Genomic DNA, 27,566 nt, shown 5'->3' with positions numbered 1-27,566 from the left:
TTTATAGTTATTGTAAAACATTGGCTATATTCCCTATGTTGTACAGTATATCCTTGTAACTTATTTTATACATAATAATTTGTATCTCTTACTCTCCTATTCCTATTTTTCTCCTTCCCCCTTCCCTCTCCCCAATGGCTACCACTAGTTTTTTCTCTATATATGTGAGTCTGCTTCTTTTTCGTCTGCTTCTTTTTCGTTATAGTCACTGGTTTGTTGTATTTTTTTAGATTCCACATATAAGTGATATGATGCAGTATTTGTCTTTCTCTGTTTGATTTATTTCACTTAGCATAATACCCTCCAAGGCCATCCACGTTGCTGCAAATGACAGAAAAAAATGCTAATAGAAGATGAGGTTGTCTTGGCACTACATCTGACAGAATAACTTTACTTTTGGAAGTATCAGTACCCAAATATATTATATATAATTTTTCCTAATATATTCAATGTCAATGATATGAGAAATGTGGATGGACAAAGGACATCTGGGACAGTGATGTTATGAGTCATTTTATGCCATTTGTTTAGAGCCTTGGAATCAGATGGACTGAGTCCAAATTTCACCTCTTTCAGTCTAAAAGAATCTAAGATCGTTACCCACATTTTCAATGCCTTGAAGTCCTCTTTTGTGAAATGGGAGGTACTAATAATACCTAACTATAGGATTGTTGTGAGAATAATATGAAACTGAGTATGAAAAGCAATTTTTGCAGTTACTAGAACACCTTAAATGCATAATAAATGTTAGTCAAATAAATCAACAAGCAAACAAGCACCTAAAAAAATTACTTTTGTTTTAGGAATGAGTATCAGCTGAAAACGTAGGTCAATTCCTTTTCCCACCATAAGATGCAGTTAACTTGGTGGTCTTAAAACATTCTGCTATATAAAAGACATTAGGAAACATGCGATTACTGCTTCATGAGGTGGAATGAAGCACCAGTCTTAAAGAAGGTCATCTGAAATGATAGATCAACTCTTACCTCCTACACTAAGCAGACACTCTTCAACCTCTACTGCCTACTCCATTTACTACTTAACTCTGATTGCTAGTAGCTCTGCTCCCTTTTTGGCAGCCAAACTCCAGCACATCTTTTTCCTTTTATTGTCAAGCATTAACATCTCAGATATATGAATTATTCTGTATATATAGAAGCAAACTTTATGGTTGAAGTACAAGATTAACTTTCCTAAGAACTGTTTTTGTCTTTGTATACATTGTTAAACAGAAGACATTAATACAAATACAGAGAGCAAACAAAATCTGTGTTGCACAGGTTTTGCTTTTTGCTTTTTAAAATAACTATCAATGCTTAATATCAAATACTAAAGATGTATGTGGATAAAACATCAATAATTTTCAATATATCTGAAAAATTTAATCCAAGTGGAAAAGAAGAAATTCTATGTTATAAATTTGTGCCCATTACTATCTTTAATTTCTGAAATATCAAAAAAAAATCTTCCCATCAAGGAAATTAATATCATATTTGAAGTCACATTTTAATTTGGACATTTTTATAAAATCAAAATTACAACAGAGTCAGAAAAAGTGAAACTAATTTAGCTTCTGTTACTATTTTTTATGAAGTCAAAAATGTCTTATTAGTTAAAACTGTGGCGTTTAATTCACATAAATCTAAGTTTTAATCCATGTCCTGCCACTCACTGGGTAAGTAGTCTTGGACAAATTGTTCATATTCCATGAAACTCTGTTTTCTCATCAGCAAAATATGTCTTAGAACATCTATCCTATAAGATGGTATTGAAAGGATTAAATTAAGTGATGTATATAAATTAAATAAAATATGTAGGATCTGGGAAATATAAAGTGCTCATTAAGAGTGGATATATGATTGGGCGATTGGGATTGACATGTATACACTGATGTGTATAAAATTGATGACTAGTAAGAACCTGCAGTATAAAAACAAACAAACAAACAAAACAACTAATACTAAACTTTCATTGGGTTATTTGTATGGAAATATGTTAATATAAATGTTTCAGACATTACATGAAATTTCTAAAAACCTTAAAAAAAAAAAGAGTGGATATATGAGAGACTGAACAGAAAAAAAATTTTTTTCTAAATTAAGAAAACTATCTTCAGAAAAAGTTGAGATTTTAAAAAATCAAGTACCTTACTTGAGATCCAGGAGATACCAAAAGAAGCTTCATTGAAGAATTTTAATAGCTCATTATTCCTTTAAAGGAAGCTTTGAAGAAAGTGCAGTTAACTGCAACATGTTCAACAGTATAGATTAGATTTATTCAACTATCTGAGTGCACTCAGTAAGTAGACCTATTTATTTCTAAGTCTCATGTACTTCATTTTTACTTACTAGAACCAAAAGAGAATCCTAGATCGACTCTTCAGTTTGACATCGAGAAATATCCTACTCTTTATATTATGCAAAGACTGAACTAAAAATCCCTCCTACGTATTACCTACCATAATAAGTTCTAAATCCTTTGATCTAGCCATGTAGTTATTCTTACAAACAAGAAAGTAAATTAGAAATATATATATATGTATATATATACACACACACATATATATAAATGTGTGGTCTTTCTGAAAAGCAAAAAGGGCCCTGGAGGTCAACTAGGTCAGTGTTTGCCAAACTTCCCCATTCCTCAGAATCAGCTGGGGAGGTTTTGTTTTGTTTCGCTTTTAATACTGATTCCTGGATCACACCTCATTCTTTATTAGTCTCAATATTGAAAAGTCTATTGAGACGAGTGCAGGGATCATTCATTTATTTTTGAAGACTCTCAACTGACTCTAATGAAGTCAGTCCCTACTTAGAAGTTTGAGGACCAGTGAATTTGGTCTTCTTCTGGCAGAATAGCAATATTCTCACTCAAAGTCAATCAAAGTTATTATTAATTATAAATATTCTTCTGGAAGGATATTTTTCACCCTTCATTGCATTGTTTTACAAATATCACTTGCAGAAATTTCTGTCTCTGTTCAACACAAACATGTAATAAATATAACTCATTTCTTATTTTTCTGATGCCAGTGGATACCAAAACTAGATCACTAAATGCTGCTTATATAACCAAGTTCACCCCCAATTCCCAGGCATTCCTTTAGTTTCTTTACATTTATACATAATTAAAATCACTGTTTTTCTACTACTCAGGCAGATTGGAAAAGAAGCTCAATTTGATTTGCAAAATAAAGGAGTTGACTTCTGATTCTGGCCAAGAAAAAGTAAAAGGAACCAGATTTACTCCACTTTCTAAATCAATAACAACAGAGAGTCTCTTTCTCTCACTCTCGCTCTGACTCTCTCTCTCCTCCCTCTCTCCTTCTACCCTCTGATACATATGCCACATAGACACACATATACATACCAATATATATATATATTTTTCAAGACATTGGAGAGTAGGCAGTAAAGGACAGTGATTCCTGAAATGTCTTTAAATGTGGCAAGCCCAATAATTGTCCAAGTTTATTTCACTGAGTAATTCAAAAAATTAAAATTATAGTTAAAAACTGTCCCACAAAGAAAAACTCCAGTTCACTGCTGAATTCTACCAAATACATAAGTAAGACCTTAATAACAATTCTACATAAACTTTTCCATGGAATTTAAATGAGGGAATACCTCCTAATTTATTCTATGAAGCCAGTAAAAAGTTGGCATTAAACCAGACAGAAACAGAACAAAAGAAGAAAACTACAGGTCAATATCTGCTGTGAACATTAATGCAAAATTTCTAAACAAAAATTTAGTAAATTCAATCCAACAAAGGATCAAAGGGATAATACACTATGACCAAGTAGATGTTATCCCAGGAATGCAAAGCTGGTTTAGTGTTCAAAAATAATGTAATTTACTATGTTAACAATGTAGAAAGGAGAATATGTACACACGAATCCAGACATTTATTCCTGATAATTCTCAGCAACTTTCCTCAGCCTGATAAAAGGCATCTGTGAAAAATCTAGGGGTAACATCACCCTTAATGATGAAAGTCTGAAAGAGTTTACCTGAAGCTCAGGAACGAGACAAAGAGTTAGAAAATTGTAAATATAACTGATATTAGTTTAGCAGAAGCCAGGAGAGTATTCAGCATTATGAACAATTTTGTTGAAAGAAGACTGTACTTTTTCAAATATCACATCATCTAATGACTTTCAATTTAATGTCTGGCGTCGTCTAGTCCCCTCTGGTAACTGTGGGGAATACAAACTGTGGTTCAGACAGCATTTAGTGATAGTATGTCAAACCAAAGTTTTCCCACAACAATTTGCAAAAATAATCAATAAATGGTTTAGAAAAATTTAGAATGATTTGTGTTAAAAACTTCATCACTAGTAAGAAGTTTAGTAAGTATACAAAAGGGACTATTTTTATTATTGATTTATTTATTGATATACAAACACTTATATAAATGATTACTGAACAAGCTGTTAAATATTTTGATTATCACTCATTTTGGTAACCACTAAAGTAACTGAATCATAAGTCAAAACTCTTCCTATAATAAAAACCCCTTGTCAGATGGCAACTCCCATTAGTTCCTGAAAACCTTGAAACAGGGAATAATTTCAGTGTTATACAATCTCCTCTTCAGAATTAAAAAAAGAGGAAAAATCCACCATCTTTTAATGATGTTAAGACAAGCTTGAGTCCAAAATGTGCCATGATTAGTATGAGGAAACCAAATAATGCTGTGTCTTGATGATTAACATATACACAATAATTCTAAATAAAATTCAGTAAAACCCCGTGAAAAGGTATTTTAAAATAAGACAAATTCAGATATAACATAATTGGCAAATATTTTCCATTTTCTGTTCATCCCTTTTTTGAAACAAGGGATGCGATCTTATAGGACTTATTTTTGGTGAGGGAAAGAACTGAAGGAGGGGAGGAAAAACAGGACTGACAATGCCAGAGACAACTTTATCTTGGGAGACAGGGAGGTGTTGGGGGCTTTGCACATTGCTAGCTATTTCCAGCCAACCTCTCCCCCTCAGGACTATATGATGGGGATGGAAACCAAGTAACTAGGAAATAAGTGGAATTCTTAACCGTTCTGGAAGTTCCATTCTATCACAGTACCTAGAATCTTTGCCTTAGATTTAGTCAGAGTTGCCAATAGCCACCAGATGGTGGCAAACTGCAGTTGCATCAAGTGTTTGCTTCTGGAGCAAGAACCCTCCAGGAATCCTGAGCGGTTCTGCACGTCCTTGGCTGGATCATACCATTCTATTTATTTTTTAATCAGTTTCCTCATATTTTATAATTCTTTTTCTTACTAATGTTAACTGTTTAAAGGAATCGAAGTTTTCAGTCAAAGTGAGACTCTAAGCCCTTAGAAAGAGTCACTGAAAATAGGATGTAGTCTTTGTTAAGGACACATTCACTTGCTACTGCAGGAAACAAAAATAAACAAATACGATCCATTTAAAGTGCAACAGAAAAGATGACACAGCATAGAGAAATATATGATTCTTATAAGTGTTACTTGACTTTTAAAAATTAAAATATTTCTATATATGGGCATATAAAGTATATAAGTTAAATATCTATAAAATTATAATGACCTCTATTTCTCATCTGTTAAATGATACAATAATATTTTCTGGAAAAAAATCTGTTACATTCCAAATCATTTGTTTACATATAAGAACAACTGACATATGTGTAATTTTACAAGGCTCGGAGAACAATACTATTTCTAAAAGTAAAAGATGAGTTTTAATAATTTGTTGAATCTTAAAAGTCGAAAGGTAAAAATGTGATACATTTGCTAACTATAGACACAAGTGATGTAATATAGGCTTATACTTCTCAAAGATGGAAACAGCAGAAGTGTTATTTCCTCTAAAACAACGTACAAAAAAGGAACATACATAGAATAAGAAAATATAAAAAATGACAAAAGTGAAGTAAAATAGATTTAACAATGAATGTAAATGAGATATACTACCTTTATTTTAAGAGAATTACATCTGTGACAAAGAAAAGGAAATCTGATTTATAAAAATCTCAGCTATAAGAGATTTCATAGAAAAACTGAAATTCAAAGCATAATATATAATATATTGTGGATGATATACTACACTGTGGGTAAATATAATAGACTTCTCTTGAGTTTTCTAAATTATGTTTGGTGGTTGAAGAAAAATTATAATACAGTCTTCTGTAGTTCTAAATGTATAATATATAGATCAAATATTTAAGAAAATTCAATTTTAAATAAGAGAGGGTAAACAAACATAAACAGAGAGTAAATTCCTCTATATAAACATAAGTGATGCATATAATTTAAGCTTATATTTCTCAAAGATGAAAGTGAATGGGTAATTATTTATTTAAAAGCAAAATACAAAAAAAAAGGAACATAGAACAAAGATATTAAAATGGCAAAAGTAAAGAACAATCTTTAGGGTCAATGTAAATGAGATAAATCCCTCCCGTTTCAAAATATGGTGCCTACTATATATGTGGGAGTGGGGGGAAAAGCTGAAGTTTTAAAAAGTCACAGCTATAAAATGCTACATAAAAAAGTTAAAAATCAAAGTTTTAATAAGATACACCATATAAAAAATTTTAAGTCAGCACCATAGTGATGTGAGACGTTCTCTTTGTCTCTCCCCTTCAATCTACAACCAGTAAAACATCCATAATTCAACAAAGGTACCTCTGCCCAGCACACCAGGACACCAGAGAATGCCACACATCTGCACATCTAAAGCGGGGGCGGGCGGGTGGGCTGGAAACACGGAGGAGGCAGAGCCAGGGGATAAGCAGAGTTGGCACATGTGGTCCCAGACCCCCAGCTGAGCTTGTAGTCCCAGGGAAGCCGGTGGCTTGGCTGCAGGGAAGGTGGCACACATGACTCAGGCCTGCAGGATGCAATAGCGACCAGAGCCACAAGAAATCAGGCAACAGCAGAGCCTGCCACTCCATTTCTTTAGAGGCACCCGTGACTCTGGCCCCTTGCCCACAGCAGCGGCACCTGTGAACTCAGCAACTCCAGATGCAGAAGAGGAACCCGTGACCACAGCTTCCCCGAAACTTTTTCCTTCCCCCTGGGGTGGTGGAGCCTGCATCCCAGGAGACCCCGAAGGTAGCAGAGATGCCAGCCATCCCAGAACCCCAGGTGGTGACATTCGCCACAGCAGCAGTAAGGCACCAGTGACCCTGGATGCACAAGCAACAACAATGAGGGCACCAGGCAAGTACCTCTGGCAGAGGTAGTGGAGGGTGGAAAGTGTCAAATCTCTAATATAACCAGAGGCAGCTCAGGTAAGAGGAACCAAAAACTGGTGCTATAGTACCACCTACTGAAAACAAGAGAAAGACCACTAATTACTAACCTGTTGAATCATTGTAATCAAGTTTTTTTTTTTTTTTAAAGCAGCTTTTCCTAAAGAAGAAAGGTGTTCACTACTTCAAATGTACCAGCAGAGAAACAACTCATTAAACACCATGAAAAACCACAGTAACACAGTAGCACGAAATTAAAATGACAATTCTCCAGAAACGAAACTCAAACCACTTCATTTGTTACATAAACACATTTCTGGTTTCAACAGAAACATTTTTCTTTTAAAAGACAGAAATGTAACTAAAACCATCTAAAAGAAAAGAGTTTGGAGAATCTGAGACAGTCTCATGACTGGATATGATTCCTTGTACTCCTTACAGTAGAGTAAACCTTCTACCAACTATGAAATCAAATAATTCATGAATAAACAAAAGTATGAAAAGAAGCAAATATTTGTTTACCAGGAAGTAATTTTGCAAGGTGGATTGCATTTCCTCACTGTTTAGATCATGAGTTAAATTTGTTAAAATGAACAAGTACTAGGGAAAAAATGTAGCTTCTCTCTCTCTCTTTAGTTCTCTGTACTTTTTTATTGATTAGACCAACAAGTATACCCGTGATGGGTCCTGAGAGAAATTCTCTCCTGGGGAGGAAAACCGGAGTAGTGGCCATTCCCTCTGCAAGGGACCTAAATGTCTCTCTGACCAGTAATGTGTTTTCTATCATAATGCAAAAAGAAAAATAAGAGAAGAAATTATTAATTAGTAAACTCACCCGACCTTTGGAAAACTAGAAGGGCTCCTGGTCCGGCACCTGGCTCAGCTCTTCCGACGCTGCCTGGAGCGAGGAGGAGCTGGCCCCCGGCGTCCGAGAAGGTGGGCCTCGTGCTGGAGCGCGGCGGCCTGATGCTCGATGTGAAGTGGCAGCTGCGGCAGCACCCGCCGGATATCCGCGGCCTCCAGGGCGGGAACTGGAGGCTGCGGGATGAAAACCGGCGACTGCGCGAGCCTGCTGCTTCCTGGATGACGACCGGCAGAAGGGGCGCAGGCCCGCGCCCTGTGGCAGTCCTTGGGGCGCCACGCAGCCGGCGCCGTGTGGCACGAGGTGGCCCGCGAGCCGCGGAAGCTGCGCGAACTCGAGGCGCACCTGGAGGCCCTGCTGCGCGGGAACCTGGAGCTGCTGTTGCTGGACCGGGAGCGCGGGGCGCGGGCGGCGGCGGCGGCGGCGGCTCCCGCAGCTCCATCGATGGCCAGGCCGGCTTGAGCGGGCCAATGGCGGGCGGCGCGGCGGGAGACATGGGCGACTGCAACAGCCCAGACGCCCACCAGCACTTCCTGGCCCCGCTGCTGCCCCCTGGACCTCACAGGGCCGGCAAACAAGGCCGTCGCCACTCGCATGTCCCTGACGACCTGTTGGCGCCATCTCACCACCGAAGCATCCCCAATGGCCTGCACGGTAAGGAAGGCACCGGCCGGGCAGCGCGGGTCTCGGGCGCGCAACCCCTTCCCCCACGGGTGGCCGCCACTCTAGAGCCCTCCTCCAGCTGGCGTCCGGCTCTGAGCAGGGAGATCCCGAGCCCACCTGCATTGGGGCTTTGGGTGGTGATTTTCTAGTTAAGAGATGGAGGCGTGGAATCAGCAGTGGGCCCGGGACCCGCCAGACCCCAGAAAAGTTTCTGTCCGGCGGAGTTATGAGTATTAGGGGCTGGAACTGTGGGGCTGGCTGGAGGCGCCGCATCCCAGCCTGGAAACCCTTGTCGGGGAGCGGGAAGTTTTTCATGGAAAAAACAAACAAAACAAAACCCCCGAAAGGCCTTTTGCGCAAAAGTGAAATTTCCCCTCTTATTTGGGACAACAGGCAGCCCCAAACCTGAGCAGCGTTCACGTGTGTGCTGGGGCTGGAATTCCTCCCGGGCTTCTCCGTGCTGCCTGCCCGCTGGGAAGGGGCACAGGCAGCTGGGCCGGAGGACCAGGGCTAAGAGCCTTCCTGGTTGGCTCTTAGTCCTGCCCTTCTCAGGGTCCGGGGACCTTTCCCAACCGAGGCTGTAAGACTTCGCAGAGGAATATGTGCTTGGAATGGATCCTGGCTTTTCGTCTCTGCGTGCCTCAGTTTCCTTCTCTGTAGAATGGAGACGATGATCCTACCTCCTGGATTTGAGGTGGATAAAAGCCTCTGAAGGGATTTGTAAACTGTTGGTCACGTTACGGGAAGCGCCACGGTTGCGGGCGGCCAGCTGTGTGTGGGAGGACCTTTGGCCTCAGGAAAACTCGGTTACCGTCTCCCACACCCGCGTGAGTGTCCGGCCCAGGGCAAAGGGCTCTGTAGGAGCGGAGCAGCCGGGCCCCATTTCCCAGCCCTCTGATCAGTAACTCCTCCCTGTTGCCTCGCCCCTCTCCTGCCTCCGTGTCCTTCCACATTTTTAGTGGTTTGGCTCCTGCTTCTGGTGGCAATTGCTGCTGCCTGGATATGTGCCTGAAGGTGGAGATGAAACAGCCCTTTCTGGTTCTCTTTGAAGGCTTTCCTAGTTCAGAGAAAATGTATCTCGTCATCTTAAATGACTGTTCTTCCCCAGAGAGACAGCCTGGGGATGGGGTGGGGACCGGACCCTCTCTGTTTGGTTCGATGGCCAAGTGGCCTCTGCAGGTGCCTTGCCGTGGGGGCGGGGGTCTGTGCCCGGGAAGGTCGGGTGCTAGCCCGGCACAGTTCTTCCTTTACCTTCTCAGTCTGTGAGTTCAGGGCAGGACTAGGGTCTGAGGGATATTTTGCTACTGATTAGCAATCTGAGGCTCCAACTTGGGTTTCTCTTTATAACTCTGTGTACACCCCAACCTCCCAGCGCGGGCTCCTTAAGGCCAGTGGGAGTAGCTCAAAGTGAAGTGGTTTAATTTGTTAGAGTTGCATGGTCTGGGAGTGAGGAGTCCCTGTCCCAGCCTCTCTGGCCTCACCTTCTGGGGGGCCTTGTGAGGCTCAGATTTCTGGGCCTCGGTTTCCCCAAGTACAGTATGAAGCAGGGGATTGCAGTAGTCCTGTGGCTAGGAAAGGAACTCTTTCTGGTTTTCAGCTGTGTCATCGATGACACTTGGCGAGAGTGATTCTCTGCAGGCCACTGAAGTGCCGGAGTGTCAGAGCATATTTGCAGACAAGTTGTGTCATGTTTTGGACAAGGAGACGCAGACCCTGTCTGGCTCAGGATTTTGCTGCCGCGGTCAATGGTGCAGGAGTTGAGGACTGGGCTCCACCTGAGGTTTCCCACCCCACTAGGCAGTGGGCGGGGTGGAGCTCTGGGGTTTCCTGCAGAATCCATGCTCCCCCTAGTCCCATGCACGCTCGGAACAAGGCTGCCGCAGATTTTGTGGTGGCACAGCTTTGTGTTGGGGTGAAATAAAAATTCAGCATTATTACCACAAACTTCAGTTACAGATGGGATTGCTGTCATTTAGTTTTGTCTCTTAAAGTCCTATGTGGCCTTGAGATGTTTTCCCAACAATATGAGTAGAATGCCTGGAAACAAGGAGAGGCCCTTCTCTTAGAAACCACTTTTCTGTACTTGGACCTGTAGTTTTAAGGTGAGTGGAAAGCAAGCTGGAGATGAGAAAGCTGACAAGCCTCCGTCTGGGTGCCGGCAAAGCTGGAGTCAAATACCAGGCTGGTGCCTTACGTGCTTGCTCTCAGCTCATCCTCACAGGAACCCTGGAAGGCAGTAGTATTTCTGTTTTACAGCCAAACATGTGGAGGCTCAGAGAGGTCCTGAGCATCTCCTGGAAAAAACCTGAGATTGAAATGTCTCAGTTCCAGTTGCCTGGGGTGGGGGTGCTCCCATGGGTCCTCTACTGCTCAGGCCATGGGCTGGCTTGCATCTCTGGCTCATTGTCATTTTGGCGGATAATATTAATCAGCAGACACTGGTCACTCCCCATTTCTTGATTCCTGACGGAGGTTTGCCCTCCTTCTCCCATCCTGGGAAGTGTCACTTCCTTACTGGTGACCACTGAGCAAGATGCTTGATAACCCCATTACCCAGAGGGGTCAGGCTGTCTTGTGTTCAAATCTCTACTCTTCCTCTTCTCTTGGGCAAGTTACTTCACTTCCCTGAGCCTCTCTCTGTTCTTCTGTAAAGTGGGGCAAAACCCGTAGTGCCCCCTTTATCCATGCAAGGTCTAGGGAGGTCAGGATCTGCACACAGTCGGCCTCAACAGTTGTCAGAATCTTTGTCATCCATATTCCTTCCAAGGCTCCTCACAAAAAAAGATAAGGACCTCTTGGGGTTTTGCCAAACAGACAGCAGTGTTCTCTTTGAAACTCGGTTTGCGGTTTAGACAGACAGATTGCTTCGGTTTGCAACCAAGCCAGTGTCTAGCTGCACCTGCTCATGGTCCGGGGAACAGTGACCCTGTAGTCCTCTCTTGAGGTGCCCTAAAAGTCCTAAGTGGCTGTGGCGGGAGGTGGCCCGTCTGTATTGCGGGCAATCCCTCACAGGGGCTGGGCCTGGTGGACCTGTGAATGCGGATGCAAATGGACCTTTCTCCCAGTTGCTTTTTTTGATAGAGGTCTGGGCTGCGCTGCCTAAAGTCTGGATTAGGATGCTCTTCGCTCTAATCCAGCGGGGCAAACTGAGGCACGCCAACCCCAAACACCAGAAAGTCAGGTATATCACTTTGAACTGATGCGATTTTCAAACAAAAGTATTTTCAACAATTTCTCCCCTCCCCCCTCCCCAATCCTGTAATAAAGAATATTGAATATAGTTACCTGTATGTTACAACAGGACCCTGTTGTTTATCTATTTTATATACAGTAGTTTATATCAGCAAATTAATTGACATTTAAAAATTCATATTTATCATTTATATATCATTTCATTCTATTTAAAATACGTTTATTTTAAAAAAATCATTTCTGGTTAAAAAATATTATTTACTATGGCCTTTTTTTTTTAATATTAGGAGGATTTGTAGTGCTATCCCCTTTTCATTCCTGATACTTGTGATTCAGTGTTGCTGTATTTCCTTTGTTAAGTTGGCTAGGATTTCATACATCTTACTAATCTTTCAAAAACTCAATATTAAGCCATGTAAATATCCTATACTATCTGTATATTTCTATATAACTAATTTTTACCTATATTATTTACCTTCTTTTATTTTATTTTACTTTCTTTGGACTGGCTGTTTTCTCTTTCACGTAATTAAGATAGACAATTAGTCTATTTATGTTCCTGCCTTTCTCCTTTATAACAGTTACTTATAGGGCTTTATTTATCCCACTGAGTACTTCTTTTTCTGCACCCCAGATGTTTAGATATATCATAATTTATTACAGTTTGGTTTAAACTAAATAAAAAGATAGTTTGATTTCCTTTTTATCCATGGACTTTTAAGCAGTGTTTATTTTTAATGTCCATGCTTTCTAGTTATCTATTTGTTATTCATTTCTATATTAAGTTGACCATGATCAAAGAACATATACTGAATGATTTCAGTCTTTGAATTTGTTGAGGGTTCGTCCCACTTATTGTGAATGCCAGTAAGTGTTTCTTGTGTATTTATAATCATTAGCATGTTGTTATTGCTAATGGTATTGTGAGAAGTTTAGGGAATGAGAAAAAGTATATTGGATATACCAAAGCTCCTCTCCAGGTGCTTTTTAGATGGAGATGTTAAAAAGTTAAAATGTCTCCTGCTACTAAGGTTCTTGATGCAGATTTTACTATGCCAATTAGATCCATACAGAGTTAGAATTTGGAAGGGCACAGTGTATTCAGGATCAATGTTCTGTTCATTTTGACTTTTCTACTGGTTAGGAAGTCATGGAAACATGTGGGTTTTTCTCTGAAGTCTTGTTGAACCTCCAACTTCCTAGAGAAGCTATTTTGATGGATAAGAAAGTAGTGACATATTTTTGCTTCTGTGTATCTGATCCTTGGATCACAGTCAATGGTACTATGTTTTTAAATCTTACCTACAATGGTAGCCTCTCTTTGTGAATTAATTCTATATTGTTCTAAGAGTCATTACAAGAGTTTCGGCTAGAAGTTCCTCCAGCCTTTCCAAATTTCATGTGCCTCTATTCACCTTAGTTATTAACATTTTCCTGTTTAAAATTCCTAAACTGCTTTCTCTTCCTACACTCTTAATAATACTATATTATAATAAAGAGAAGCTCTAGCCCCATATCATTTTTCAATCTATATACTGAAAAGATTCCAAATAAAGTCTAAAAATAATTTTTAATTAAAAATGGATTTTCTAAAAATAGGATTACAGTTAACTTATGGAAATATTTAGGAAAAATGACATCCTTATAATATTAGGCTTGTTAAATAGAGTATAATGTCTCTGGTTTTAATCTACCCTTGCAGTCAAACAGTAGCTATTAAGGAATTTTAAAATATAAGTCCTGATCTCATAAATATTTTTGCTAGAGATTTAAAAAATAATTTTATTGAATACTATCATTTATTCCATGATATTTTCTAACTGATTAGCATTTAAATGTAAGAAAGCGTAAAATTAACAAAGCATTATCTGACTTTGAGTTTGTGATTTTTTTTTTTTTTTTTTTTTTTTTGTGCTGCAATGAACATTCGGGTGCATGTGTCTTTTTGAATTACGGTTTTCTCTGGGTATATGCCCAGTAGTGGGATTGCTGGGTCATATGGTAATTCTATTTTTAGTTTTTTAAGGAACCTCCATATTGTTCTCCATAGTGGCTGTATCAATTTACATTCCCACCAACAGTGCAAGAAGGTTCCCTTTTCACCACACCCTCTCCAGCATTTGTTGTTTGTAGATTTTCTGATGATGCCCATTCTAACAGGAGTGAGGTGATACCTCATTGTAGTTTTGATTTGCATTTCTCTAATAATTAGTGATGTTGAGCATCTTTTCATGTGCTTTGTGGCCGTCTGTATGTCTTCTTTGGAGAAATGTCTATTTAGGTCTTCTGCCCATTTTTGGATTGGGGTGTTTGTTTCTTTGATATTGAGCTGAATGAGCTGTTTATATATTTTGGAGATTAATCCTTTGTCCGTTGATTCATTTGCAAATATTTTCTCCCATTCTGAGGGTTGTCTTTTCGTCTTGTTTATGGTTTCCTTTGCTGTGCAAAAGCTTTGAAGTTTCATTAGGTCCCACTTGTTTATTTTTGTTTTTATTTCCATTACTCTAGGAGGTGGATCAAAAAAGATCTTGCTGTGATTTATGTCAAAGAGTGTTCTTCCTATGTTTTCCTCTAAGAGTTTTATAGTGTCCGGTCTTATATTTAGGTCTCTAATCCATTTTGAGTTTATTTTTGTGTATGGTGTTAGGGAGTACTCTAATTTCATTCTTTTACATGTAGCTGTCCAGTTTTCCCAGCACCACTTATTGAAGAGACTGTCTTTTCTCCATTGTATATCTCTGCCTCCTTTGTCATAGATTAGTTGACCATAGGTGCGTGGGTTAATCTCTGGGCTTTCTATCTTGTTCCATTGATCTATGTTTCTGTTTTTGTGCCAGTACCATATTGTCTTGATTACTGTAGCTTTGTAGTATAGTCTGAAGTCAGGGAGTCTGATTCCTCCAGCTCCATTTTTTTGCCTCAAGACTTCTTTGCCTATTCGGGGTCTTTTGTGTCTCCATACAAATTTTAAGATGATTTGTTCTAGCTCCGTAAAAAATGCCATTGGTAATTTGATAGGGATTGCATTGAATCTGTAGATTGCTTTGGGTAGTATACTCATTTTCACAATGTTGATTCTTCCAATCCAAGAACATGGTATATCTCTCCATCTGTTGGTATCATCTTTAATTTCTTTCATCAGTGTCTTATAGTTTTCTGCATACAGGTCTTTTGTCTCCCTAGGTAGGTTTATTCCTAGGTATTTTATTCTTTTTGTTGCAATGGTAAACGGGAGTGTTTCCATAATTTCTCTTTCAGATTTTTCATCATTAGTGTATAGGAATGCAAGAGATTTCTGTGCATTAATTTTGTATCCTGCAACTTTACCATATTCATTAATTAGCTCTAGCAGTTTTCTGGTGGCAGTTTTAGGATTCTCTATGTATAGTATCATGTCATCCGCAAACAGTGACAGTTTTACTTCTTCTTTTCCAATTTGTATTCCTTTTATTTCTTTTTCTTCTCTGATTGCCGTGGCTAGGACTTTCAAAACTATGTTGAATAATAGTGGTGAGAGTGGACATCCTTGTCTCGTTCCTGATCTTAGAGGAAATGCTTTCAGTTTTTCACCATTGAGAATGATGTTTGCTGTGGGTTTGTCATATATGGCCTTTATTATGTTGAGGTAGTTTCCCTCTATGCCCACTTTCTGGAGAGTTTTTATCAGAAATGGGTGTTGAATTTTGTCAAAAGCTTTTTCTGCATCTATTGAGATGATCATATGGTTTTTATACTTCAATTTGTTAATATGGTGTATCACATTGATTGATTTGCGTATATTGAAGAATCCTTGCATCCCTGGGATAAATCCCACTTGATCGTGGTGTATGATCCTTTTAATGTGTTGTTGGATTCTGTTTGCTAGTATTTTGTTGAGGATTTTTGCATCTATATTCATCAGTGATATTGGTCTGTAATTTTCTTTTTTTGTAGTGTCTTTGTCTGGTTTTGGTATCAGGGTGATGGTGGCCTCATAGAATGAGTTTGGGAGTGTTCCTTCCTCTGCAATTTTTTGGAAGAGTTTGAGAAGGATGGGTGTTAGCTCTCCTCTAAATGTTTGATAGAATTCACCTGTGAAGCCATCTGGTCCTGGACTTTTGTTTGTTGGAAGATTTTTAATCACAGTTTCAATTTCATTACTTGTGATTGGTCTGTTCATATTTTCTGTTTCTTCCTCGTTCAGTCTTGGAAGGTTATACCTTTCTAAGAATTTGTCCATTTCTTCCAGGTTGTCCATTTTATTGGCATAAAGTTGCTTGTAGTAGTCTCTTAGGATGCTTTGTATTTCTGCAGTGTCTGTTGTAACTTCTCCTTTTTCATTTCTGATTTTATTGATTTGAGTCCTCTCCCTCTTTTTCTTGATGAGTCTGGCTAATGGCTTATCAATTTTGTTTATCTTCTCATAGAACCAACTTTTAGTTTTATTGATCTTTGCTATTGTTTTCTTTGTTTCTATTTCATTTATTTCTGCTCTGATCTTTATGATTTCTTTCCTTCTGCTAACTTTGGGTTTTGTTTGTTCTTCTTTCTCTAGTTTCTTTAGGTGTAAGGTTAGATTGTTTACTTGAGCTTTTTCTTGTTTCTTTAGGTAGGCTTGTATAGCTATAAACTTCCCTCTTAGAACTGCTTTTGCTGCATCCCATAGGTTTTGGGTCGTCGTGTTTTCATTGTCATTTGTCTCTAGGTATTTTTTGATTTCCTCTTTGATTTCTTCAGTGATCTCTTGGTTATTTAGTAACGTATTGTTTAGCCTCCATGTGTTTGTCCTTTTTAGGTTTTATTCCCTGTAATTCATTTCTAATCTCATAGCGTTGTGGTCAGAAAAGATGCTTGATATGATTTCAATTTTCTTAAATTTACTGAGGCTTGATTTGTGACCCAAGATGTGGTCTATCTTGGAGAATGTTCCGTGCGCACTTGAGAAGAACGTGTAATCTGCTGTTTTTGGATGGAATGTCCGATATATATCAATTAAATCTATCTGGTCTATTGTGTCATTTAAAGCTTCTGTTTCCTTATTTATTTTCATTTTGGATGATCTGTCCATTGGTGTAAGTGAGGTGTTAAAGTCCCCCACTATTATTGTGTTACTGTCGATTTCCTCTATTATAGCTGTTAGCAGTTGCCTTATGTATTGAGGTGCTCCTATGTTGGGTGCATATATATTTATAATTGTTATATCTTCTTCTTGGATTGATCCCTGGATCATTATGTAGTGTCCTTCCTTGTCTCTTGTAACATTCTTTATTTTAAAGTCTATTTTATCTGATATGAGTATAGCTACTCCAGCTTTCTTTTGATTTCCATTTGCATGGAATATCTTTTTCCATCCCCTCACTTTCAGTCTGTATGTGTCCCTAGGTCTAAAGTGGGTCTCTTGTAGACAGCATATATATGGGTCTTGTTTTTGTATCCATTCAGCCAGTCTATGTCTTTTGGTTGGGGCATTTAATCCATTCACGTTTAAGGTAATAATCGATATGTATGTTCCTATGACCATTTTCTTAATTGTTTTGGGTTTGTTTTTGTAGGTCCTTTTCTTCTCTTGTGTTTCCCACTTAGAGAAGTTCCTTTAGCATTTGTTGTAGAGCTGGTTTGGTGGTGCTGAATTCTCGTAGCTTTTGCTTGTCTGTAAAGCTTTTGATTTCTCCATCAAATCTAAATGAGATCCTTGCCGGGTAGAGTAATCTTGGTTGTAGGTTCTTCCCTTTCATCACTTTAAGTATATCGTGCCACTCCCTTCTGGCTTGCAGAGTTTCTGCTGAGAAATCAGCTGTTAACCTTATGGGAGTTCCCTTGTATGTTATTTGTCATTTTTCCCTTGCTGCTTTCAATAATTTTTCTTTGTCTTTAATTTTTGCCACTTTGATTACTATGTGTCTCGGCGTGTTTCTCCTTGGGTTTATCCTGTATGGGACTCTCTGCGCTTCCTGGACTTGGGTGGCTATTTCCTTTCCCATGTTAGGGAAGTTTTCGACTATAATCTCTTCAAATATTTTCTCTGGTCCTTTCTCTCTCTCTTCTCCTTCTGGGACCCCTATAATGCGAATGTTGTTGCGTTTAATGTTGTCCCAGAGGTCTCTTAGGCTGTCTTCATTTCTTTTCATTCTTTTTTCTTTAGTCTGTTCCGCAGCAGTGAATTCCATCATTCTGTCTTCCAGGTCACTTATCCGTTCTTCTGCCTCAGTTATTCTGCTATTGATTCCTTCTAGTGTAGTTTTCATTTCAGTTATTGTATTGGTCATCTCTGTTTGTTTGTTCTTTAATTCTTCTAGGTCTTTGTTAATCATTTCTTGCATCTTCTCAATCTTTGCCTCCATTCTTATTCCGAGGTCCTGGATCATCTTCACTATCATTATTCTGAATTCTTTTTCTGGAAGGTTGCCTATCTCCACTTCATTTAGTTGTTTTTCTGGGTTTTTTTCTTGTTCCTTCATCTGGTACATAGCCCTCTGCCTTTTCATCTTCTCTATCTTTCTGTAACTGTGGTTTTTTCTGAGTTTGTGATTTAGATGGAATTTGTGTACCATGAAATATATATGCATCAAGAAATACAGGAAAACCATGATTTGGAGTGAATTTTTGCCTTTTAAAATCATAGCAAATGTAATTTACTACATAATATTAAATATTTGTTTATATAAAATTTTCTCATATAGTACAGACTTTTCAGTCTGTTTCTCTCTGCCTATCAATTTGGCTGCTGTGACAGTTACCACAAAGTTTTTCTTTGTCGATGTCCTCATGGATAACAGCCCTGGAGTCTGCACTTATGTCTTCATAATTGACTTTATGATTACTTCTCTCCCAGTGGAATCCATTACCGAGGGTGAGCAAAACCTCAATGCTGAAATATCCTGAAGAAGGTTTCACAGGAGTGAAAATAACTAAGGCCCACATAAACACCACTGTTGATACTCTAGCTCATGATCATGGACTCTGGACAACACAAGGTTGCCATGGTCCTTAAATATGCAAGAGTACCCCCATTATCCTTATTTTAAGTGGTACGAAGCATACTAGAATTCAGGAGAGGAACTTTCCTTAAGTTTACTCACCCTGACTAAAGAGTGAGATCCCTTGAATTGATGCAGCTTTGGTAGAAAGTCATTCACTGCAGTGTAAGGATTGGAATGGTCAACAGATTCTCTCTCTGATTCAAAAAGAGGGCTAAATGATTTTGATATTTTTAATTAAACAATTACTAATGGAAGTTCAAATTTATAATGAGGCAATAAAAATGCATGTATTTGGGGGAGTGGCTTTGATCTGAGAAAATGAACATATATTTGGAAATAGCTTTAGAGAATTTTGTTTTATCTAGTCTTAGCGATTTTTTGATGTTAATAATTTTAACATACCAATAACATCTATTTTTATTCTGTTTTCAAAGATGGATACAATTATAATGGAAACTAAATAAATTGAGGTGTAATAAGGTTAAAATATTTTAAATATATTTATTACTGTTATTACTGTTGTGTTGTGATTCAGACATGGACTTGGCTATCATAATGACTCAAACACTATCATTGATATTATATGTACTACTCCTGTTTTAGATAATATGGAATATTCCTAATTTAGATTGTATGTAATACTCTTATTTTAGATACACATAATTTTTAACTATAAATATATTAAGAATAGAAATTCAGAATGTGAGTAAAATTACACGAGAAAATATGCTACTTTCTTACTGACTTCCTTGCAAAAATATGATTTAGATAAAATAACCAAAGAACTTCTTTCACTGCTTAATAGAATAACAGTTTCAGAAGCCAGATGATACGTAACCCCAATTCTTGCATCTTCTTGACATAAAAATTCTTTTATATGCAATATCTCATTAAGGTGTAAATAATGTATTTCTACATTTCAGAGAGTATTGATGGTACTAGAATCAAAGCCATAATTTCATTTATTTTGCCTGGTGCCTCTCAGCAGGTTTCTGGCATGGCTGACAGGGGAACAAGCAATCGCTCAGAAGTGACTGACTTCATTCTTGTAGGCTTCAGGGTCCGCCCAGAGCTCCACATTCTCCTCTTCCTGCTATTTCTGCTTGTCTATGCCATGATCCTTCTAGGGAATGTTGGCATGATGGTCATCATTATGACTGATCCCTGGCTGAACACGCCAATGTATTTCTTCCTGGGCAACCTCTCCTTCATTGATCTCTTCTGTTCATCTGTTATTGTACCCAAGGCGATGATCAACTTCTCGTCTGAGAGCAAGTCTATTTCCTTTGCAGGCTGTGTGACCCAGCTCTTTCTCTTTGCCCTCTTCATTGTGACTGAGGGATTTCTCCTGGCAGCCATGGCTTACGACCACTTCATTGCCATCTGCAGCCCACTCCTCTACTCTATGCAGATGTCAACACGTCTCTGTGCTCAGTTGGTGGCTGGTTCCCATTTTTGTGGCTGCATCAGCTCAATTCTTCAGACCAGCATGACATTTACTTTATCCTTTTGTGCTTCTCGGGCCATTGACCACTTTTACTGTGATACTCGCCCACTTGAGAGACTATCTTGTTCTGACCTCTTCATCCATAAAATGGTTTCTTTCTCCTTATCTGGCATCATTATCTTGCCTACCATCATAGTTATTATTGTTTCTTATTTGTATATCGTGTCCACAGTTCTAAAGATACCCTCCACTGAGGGACGTAAGAAAGCCTTCTCCACCTGCAGCTCTCACCTGGGAGTCGTGGGTGTACTGTATGGTGCTGTATTTTTTATGTATCTCACTCCTGACAGATATCCTGAGCTGAGTAAAGTGGCCTCATTATGTTACACCCTAGTCACTCCCATGTTGAATCCTTTGATTTACTCTTTGAGAAACAAAGATGTCAAAGAGGCTCTGAGGAAGATCCTGGGGGAAAAGATATTTTTATTTAATTCTATTTGAACAGTAATATAACTGAAAGACCTGGGCATTATAACAACTTGTGGAAACACTGACTCAAAAAAAATGTACCATTGAGCTTAGAAATTTTAATCTTAGAGAGCTTATTTATTTGAATTCCATGAAATTACAGCCAAAGAATACATTTGGACTATATTTTGCCTGGCTGTTGATTTTGGAATGGAGTGACTTTCTCTGTACATCATCTTCATTTTGGGTAAAGATAATGATTGCCATGTAATTTTGCTTTTAGGAAAATATATTCCAACTTTGCTGCTGACTCTTTGAGGTTATTGGTTGGGATGTATTGTTTATCTTGGGTCAGTTACACGTGTTATGTGGATATGTAGGTAATTGGTAGAGGTAACACAACGTGATGTAATAAGCCAGACAGAACAAAATATCAGATTTCCTGAAGCCATCTTCGTGAAAGCTTAGTGAGAGAATCAGATACTCTGCAGTGCACAGAGTCTGAAGGGTGACATGTAAGTAACTCTTAATTGTCCAGAGGCTAAATGAGTGACACATTTATTTCATGGTTTCTCTGACTTGAATCATTATTATTTCTCTCCCTCATTTGAATATCTACTAAACTGACAAAGTATTTTTGAAAATTCTCCCTTTTCACATGAAAACTATAATAAAAATAAACAAGAGTAAAGATAATTCATATTTTATTATATAGGCATTAGTGAGAATTCATTCATCAAATTAATATTTACTGAATTTTGATGTACTCTTTGTCCTATAAAAATTCCTAGGTAGAAATAATTTCTGTACTTGAGCTCACAATAATTGAGGGGAAAATAGCTGAATAGAGAGCTAGCATTCATATGGTAAACCCAGTGAATAAAGGCATGTATAGAAAATACAGAGAGTGCAGCTGCTAAAGATGACTGATCTAAATGATCAGGGTAAACTTTGTAAGTACATTTTAAAACATAAGTGGAATTGAGCAAGGTGAAATAGAAAAGTTTCTGTGCAAAGGAAATTAAATAACTACATGTTAAACTTCCTGAAGTTTAATACCTGATTTTTAGTACAAAAGAGGAGTGAGAGATAAGGAAATTCATGGAAATCGTGCAGACCTATATAACAAGAAAAGGAAGATGTCCTTTATTGTGTTGGAAGTGGGGAACCACTGGGGATTTTTTTTAAAGGATATATTGTGTTCAAATTGGAATTTAATAAAAATCACATTGGTAATTTGTGGTCGATAGATATTCATGGAAGAAGTAGATAATCATGGAAAGTGTGTGATTGTCCAAGTAAGAGGTTACAGTGGCTTTAATGATGGCAGTCTTACACGAGACAGTGAAGAGAGGGACTACCTTTAAAACTACAGGTAATCTAAGCTGAATATTGATTGACGGTTGATAAAATGAGAAATGGGTGGAAGTCCATGATGACTTCTAATGTTTGAGCATCTCTCATTGGGGAAATGCTGCCTCACAAAATGAGGAGGAAAATATGAATAATAATAGTTAATCATTAAGAGTTAAGAAAATAAGCTCAAGATTCAGACTGAGCTTTCAAATTCTGGTTTTGCCTATGTGCTCGACAGTCAACTGTCTTGACTTTGCAGCGACTCTGGTTTCTCAGTTTAATGTAAGATTACTAATGTCCAGTGGGCAAAGACCCTATACCTGGGATTTAGGTGAGCTGGAACTAAAAACAATTACGAACCACTTTCATTGAAGGTTTGTTCCATTATAGGAGTGCTGCATGAAAGATTCTGTATTTTACACCCAAAGGAGTGCTAGTATTATATGTCTAAATAACTTAAAGACCACACTGGTCTATAATATTATTACTTCTTTAAACTCATCTTGTGACATCGCATTACATTTATAATTATAGCTGATTGTAGTGTCATAACTAATAAGATTTTCTTAATTTAAATGATAGTGTTCATGGTATTTAATCCTCACTCAGCTGCTGCTACACCAACAACAATTATATTAAAAAGTTTTAGCCTACTTTTTTTTTTTAAATTTTATTTATTTATTTGTTTATTTATGGCTGTGTTGGGTCTTAGTTCCTGTGAGAGGGCTTTCTCCACTTGCGGCAAGCGAGGGCCACTCTTCATCGCGGCGCACAGGCCTCTCACTATCGCGGCCTCTCTTGTTGCGGAGCACAGGCTCCAGACGTGCAAGCTCAGTAATTGTGGCTCACGGACCTAGTTGCTCCGCGCCACGTGGGATCTTCCCAGACCAGGGCTCGAACCCGTGTCCCCTGCATTGGCAGGCAGATTCTCAACCACTGCGCCAACACGGAAGCCCCTAGCCTACTTTTAACATTCAGATTTTTATATAAGAAATATCTATCATAAATTAGTTAATAATAACTATTCTTATTTATTATTCTAAATAATAAATATGTATAATTATTATAAATAAGTAAATTGTAAATTTTGCATTTCCTTGTGTAGCTTATCGTTTTTTAGGTGAAAATTAAAGCTTCATTCAAAAAAAGATATTTCTGAGTCATTGCTCTAAAACGCAAATCCTTGGATCTAAAAAAAGATCTGCTCATTATTTTTCCCAAAACACTTTATTGAGGAATAATTGGTGTGAAATAAACAGTATGCATTCAAAGTGCACAATTCTGTGAGTTTTGGCTTAAATGAAAACACCACCACATCAAGATACAGAACATTTCCTTCATTTCTCAAAGATTTATTATGCCTCTTTCCAGTCCATGCTCACCTCCAAATCCATTTTCAGATAACCAATGATCTGAATGATATATATTGGAATCATACATTATGTGCTCTTTTCTGTCAGACTTCTTTCACTGAGTAAAATGATTCCGAGATTTATTTATTTTGTCACGTATAAGTAACTCATTCTTTTTATTGCTGAGTAGTATTCCATTTTTCCATTGTACACATATACCAAATTTTGTTTATGCACTCTTAAATAAATGGGCAATTGATATGTGTTCAGTTTTTAGATATTGTAAATAAAGCTGGTATGAATGTTCATATGTATTTGCCTAGACTTGTTTTCCTTTATCCTTGGTAATGTTGAAGATTGAGATGCTTAGTTCTTTTTTTTTTTTTTTTTTTTTAATTTGTATATTTGTTTATTGACTGTTTTCCTCCAATAGAATGTAATCTTTTTTTTTTTAACATCTTTTTTTTTTTTTTTTCACACACACACACTGTATTTTATTTTTACAAGAGATAAATCGACTGACACCAAGCATTGTACATGGATGACCACAACAAAAGCAACAATGATTGCAATTACCAAACATGAAACACACTCATACTATGTCATAGTATTGACATTCAGTCCAGTAATCCTCCACTGTAACAGCTCCTTTACTTTGCAGTGAAAATTGATTTGTATATTCTTTGCCTCTGAGATGCTTAGTTCTTATAATAAATATATGTTTGACTAGAGTTGGCAAAAAACTCTGTTCTTTTAAGCAGTTGCACTGCTAGCATCAGAAGAAAGGAAGAAGATGATCTTTATGGTCAAGCAGGCATTCCCATCTTTAGGAGCTCTGGTTAATGTGTAATGCAGGTGCACACTGCACATTAGGGAGGGAGGGAGGAGGCCAAATAGTTACAGAGAGAGAATTTTATGTTTAATTTTTCTTGTCCTGCCTTTAAATATAAATTTTATTTAATCACCTGGAAGACAGGGCAGAAAAAAAATCATCCAAAGAAGCAGCAAATACAAACAAACAAAAACCATAAAAAAGAATTTTAAAAAGTGGAGAAAGCTTAAGGGACATATGGAACAACATCAAGCAGAATACCATACACATTCTAGGGGTCCCAGAAGGAAAAGAATGAGAGAAAGGGGAATAAAACTATTTGAAGAAATAATGGCTGAAAATTTCCCTAACCTGGAGAAAAAACCAGACATCCAGGTGCAGGAAGCACAGAGTGCCGGGAAAGATAAATGCAAAGAGATCCACACCAAACACATTAAAATTAAAATGTCAAAAACTAAAGATAAAGAGGGAATCTTAAAAGTAGCAAGCAAAAAGCAACTTGTTACATACAAGGGTGCCCCCATAAGATGATCAACTGATTTCTTCAGCAGAAACTTTTCAGGACAGAAGAGAATGGCATGACATACACAGAGGGCTGAGAGGAAAAAAATTCCAACCAAGAATAATCTACCTGGTAAGGTTATCATACAGAATTAAAGGAGAGATTAAGGGTTTTCCAGACCAGCAAAAGTTAAAGGAATTCATCACTACTAAACTGGACCTACAAGAAGTGTTAAAGTGACTCTTTTAGCTTAATTTCCAAAATATACAAACAGCTCTTACAACTCAATAACAGCAACAACCACAAAAACCCAATCAAAGAATGGGCAGACAACGTAAACAGACATATCTCCAAAGAAGACATACAGATGGCCGATAGGCACATGAAAAGATGCTCATCACTGCTAATTATTAGAGAAATGCAAATCAAAACTACAATGAGGCGCCACTTCACACCAGTCAGAATGGCCATCATTAAAAAGTCTACAAATAACAAACGCTGGAAAGGGTATGGAAGAAAGAGAACCCTCCCACACTGCTGATGGGAATGTACATTGGTGCAGCCACTGTGGTAAACAGTATGGAGGTTCATCAAAAAACTAACATAGAGTTGCCATGTGATCCAGTAATCCCACTCCTGGGCATATATCCGGAGAAAACTCTAATTCAAAAAGATACATCCGCCCCTATGTTCACTGCAGCACTATTTGCAATAAGCAAGACATGGAAACAACCTAAGCGTCCATCGACAGACAAATGGAAAGAAGATGTGGTACATATATACAATGGAATATTACTCAGCATAAAAAAATGAAATGATGTCGTTTGCAGCAACATGGATGGGTCTAGAGATTATTATACTAAGTGAAGTCAGAAAGAGAAAGACAAATACCTTATGATATCACTTATGTGTGGAATCTAAAATGTAACTCAAATGAACTTATCTATGAAACAGAAACAGACTCACAGACTTAGAGGACAGACTTGTGGTTGCCAAGGCGGAGGGAGTGGGAAGGAGGCATGGATGGGGAGTTTGGGATTAGCAGATGCAAACTGTTATACATAGAATAGATAAACAACAAGGTCCTACTTTGAAACACAAGGATCTGGCCTTCCTTGGTGGTGCAGTGGTTAAGAACCCGCCTGCCAGTTCAGGGGACACGGGTTTGATCCCTGGTCTGGGAAGATCCCACATGCTGTGGAGCAACTAAGCCCGTGTGCCATAACTACTGAGCCTGCACTCTAGAGCCTGTGAGCTACAACTACTGAGCCCGTCTGCCACAACTACTGAAGCCTGTGCGCCTACAGCCCATGTTCCGCAACATAGAGAAGCCACCACAATGAGAAGCCCGCGCACCATAAGAAAGAGTAGCCCCCACTTACCACAACTAGAAAAAGCCTGCGTGCGACAATGAAGACCCAACACAGCCAAAAATAAATAATAAATTAATTAATTAAAAAAAAAAGAAAAACTCAAGGATCTATATTTAATATTCTATAATATATCATAATGGAAAAGAATATGAAAAAGAATAAAAAATAAATAAAGGGACTCCTTTAAACTGAAAAGAAAAAGTACTATTTAGTAAAAAGGAGACATTTGAAAGTAAAAATCTCACTGGTAAAGGCAAATATATAGTAAAAGTAGTGGTTTAACCACTTGTGAAGCTACTATGAAGACTAAAAGACAAACATAGTAAAATGAACAATAACTACAATAATTAGTTGAGGTATATGCAAAATAAAAAGATGTAAAATACAACATCAAAAACATAACACGTGAGGTGGATTAAAATTTATTTAGAATGCATTCAAGCTTAAGTTGCTATCAACTTAAAACAGCAACCTTTATTTGCTTTATCTTTATATATATAATATATATATATTATATTTTATATAATGCTTACTGAATAAGCTGTTAAATATTTTGATCATCACCCCTTTTGGTAACTACTAAAACAATTGAATCATAAGTCAAAATTCTTTTCATTAAAAAAACACTTTGTCATATGGCAACTCCTGTCAGTTCTTGCAAACCTTGAAAGAGGGAACAATTTCAATGTTATAAGATCTTTTTTTCAGAATAAAAAAAGGAGAAAAAAATTCCCTGTCTTTTAATGATGTTAAGACAAGCTGGAGTCCAAAATGTGCCATGATTAGTATGAGGAAACCAAATAATACTTTGTCTTGATGATGAACATATACACAATAATTCTAAATAAAATTCAATAAAACCCTTTGAAAATGTATCTCAGGACAAATTCAGATATAATTGGCAAATATTTTCTATTTTCTTTTTTTTTTCTTTTCCTTACACGTTTACATTTTCAACGACCCAAAATTTTTTCAATATAAGAGGTAAACATCCTTATTACAGATCATTTGGATAATGTATACAGACATAGATAAACTGAAAGGAGGAAAACCTTATACCTAGTCCTACCACCCAGAAACAACTGTTTAGTTTCTATTTTGATATATTTCATTTGTCTTTTTGTGTGATGCCCAGATATTTATAGATTTTTTTTTTCACACACACACACTGTATTTTATTTTTACAAGAGATAAACTGACACCAAGCATTGTAAATGAATGACCACAACAAAAGCAACAATGATTGCAATTACCAAACACGAAACACACTCATACTGTCATAATATTGACATTCAGTCCAGTAATCCTCCACT

At 37.7% G+C, this 27,566-nt stretch overlaps 1 protein-coding gene across 1 annotated transcript; it reads left to right on the top strand.

Moving 5' to 3' along the window:
* The first annotated feature begins 19,857 nt into the window (after nucleotides 1–19,857).
* On the top strand, nucleotides 19,858–20,871 carry LOC132372561 (olfactory receptor 9K2-like). The gene has a single exon (XM_059934641.1). It carries the CDS (start codon nucleotides 19,921–19,923, stop codon nucleotides 20,869–20,871), a length of 951 nt encoding a protein of 316 aa, XP_059790624.1. The 5' UTR covers nucleotides 19,858–19,920.
* Nucleotides 20,872–27,566: the final 6,695 nt, after the last annotated feature.

Source organism: Balaenoptera ricei, chromosome 10, assembly GCF_028023285.1.
Source record: "Balaenoptera ricei isolate mBalRic1 chromosome 10, mBalRic1.hap2, whole genome shotgun sequence".
Taxonomy (NCBI): Eukaryota; Metazoa; Chordata; class Mammalia; order Artiodactyla; family Balaenopteridae; genus Balaenoptera; species Balaenoptera ricei.
Note: the sequence above shows the minus strand (reverse complement) of the source record. Positions and strands in the feature narration are given on the sequence as shown.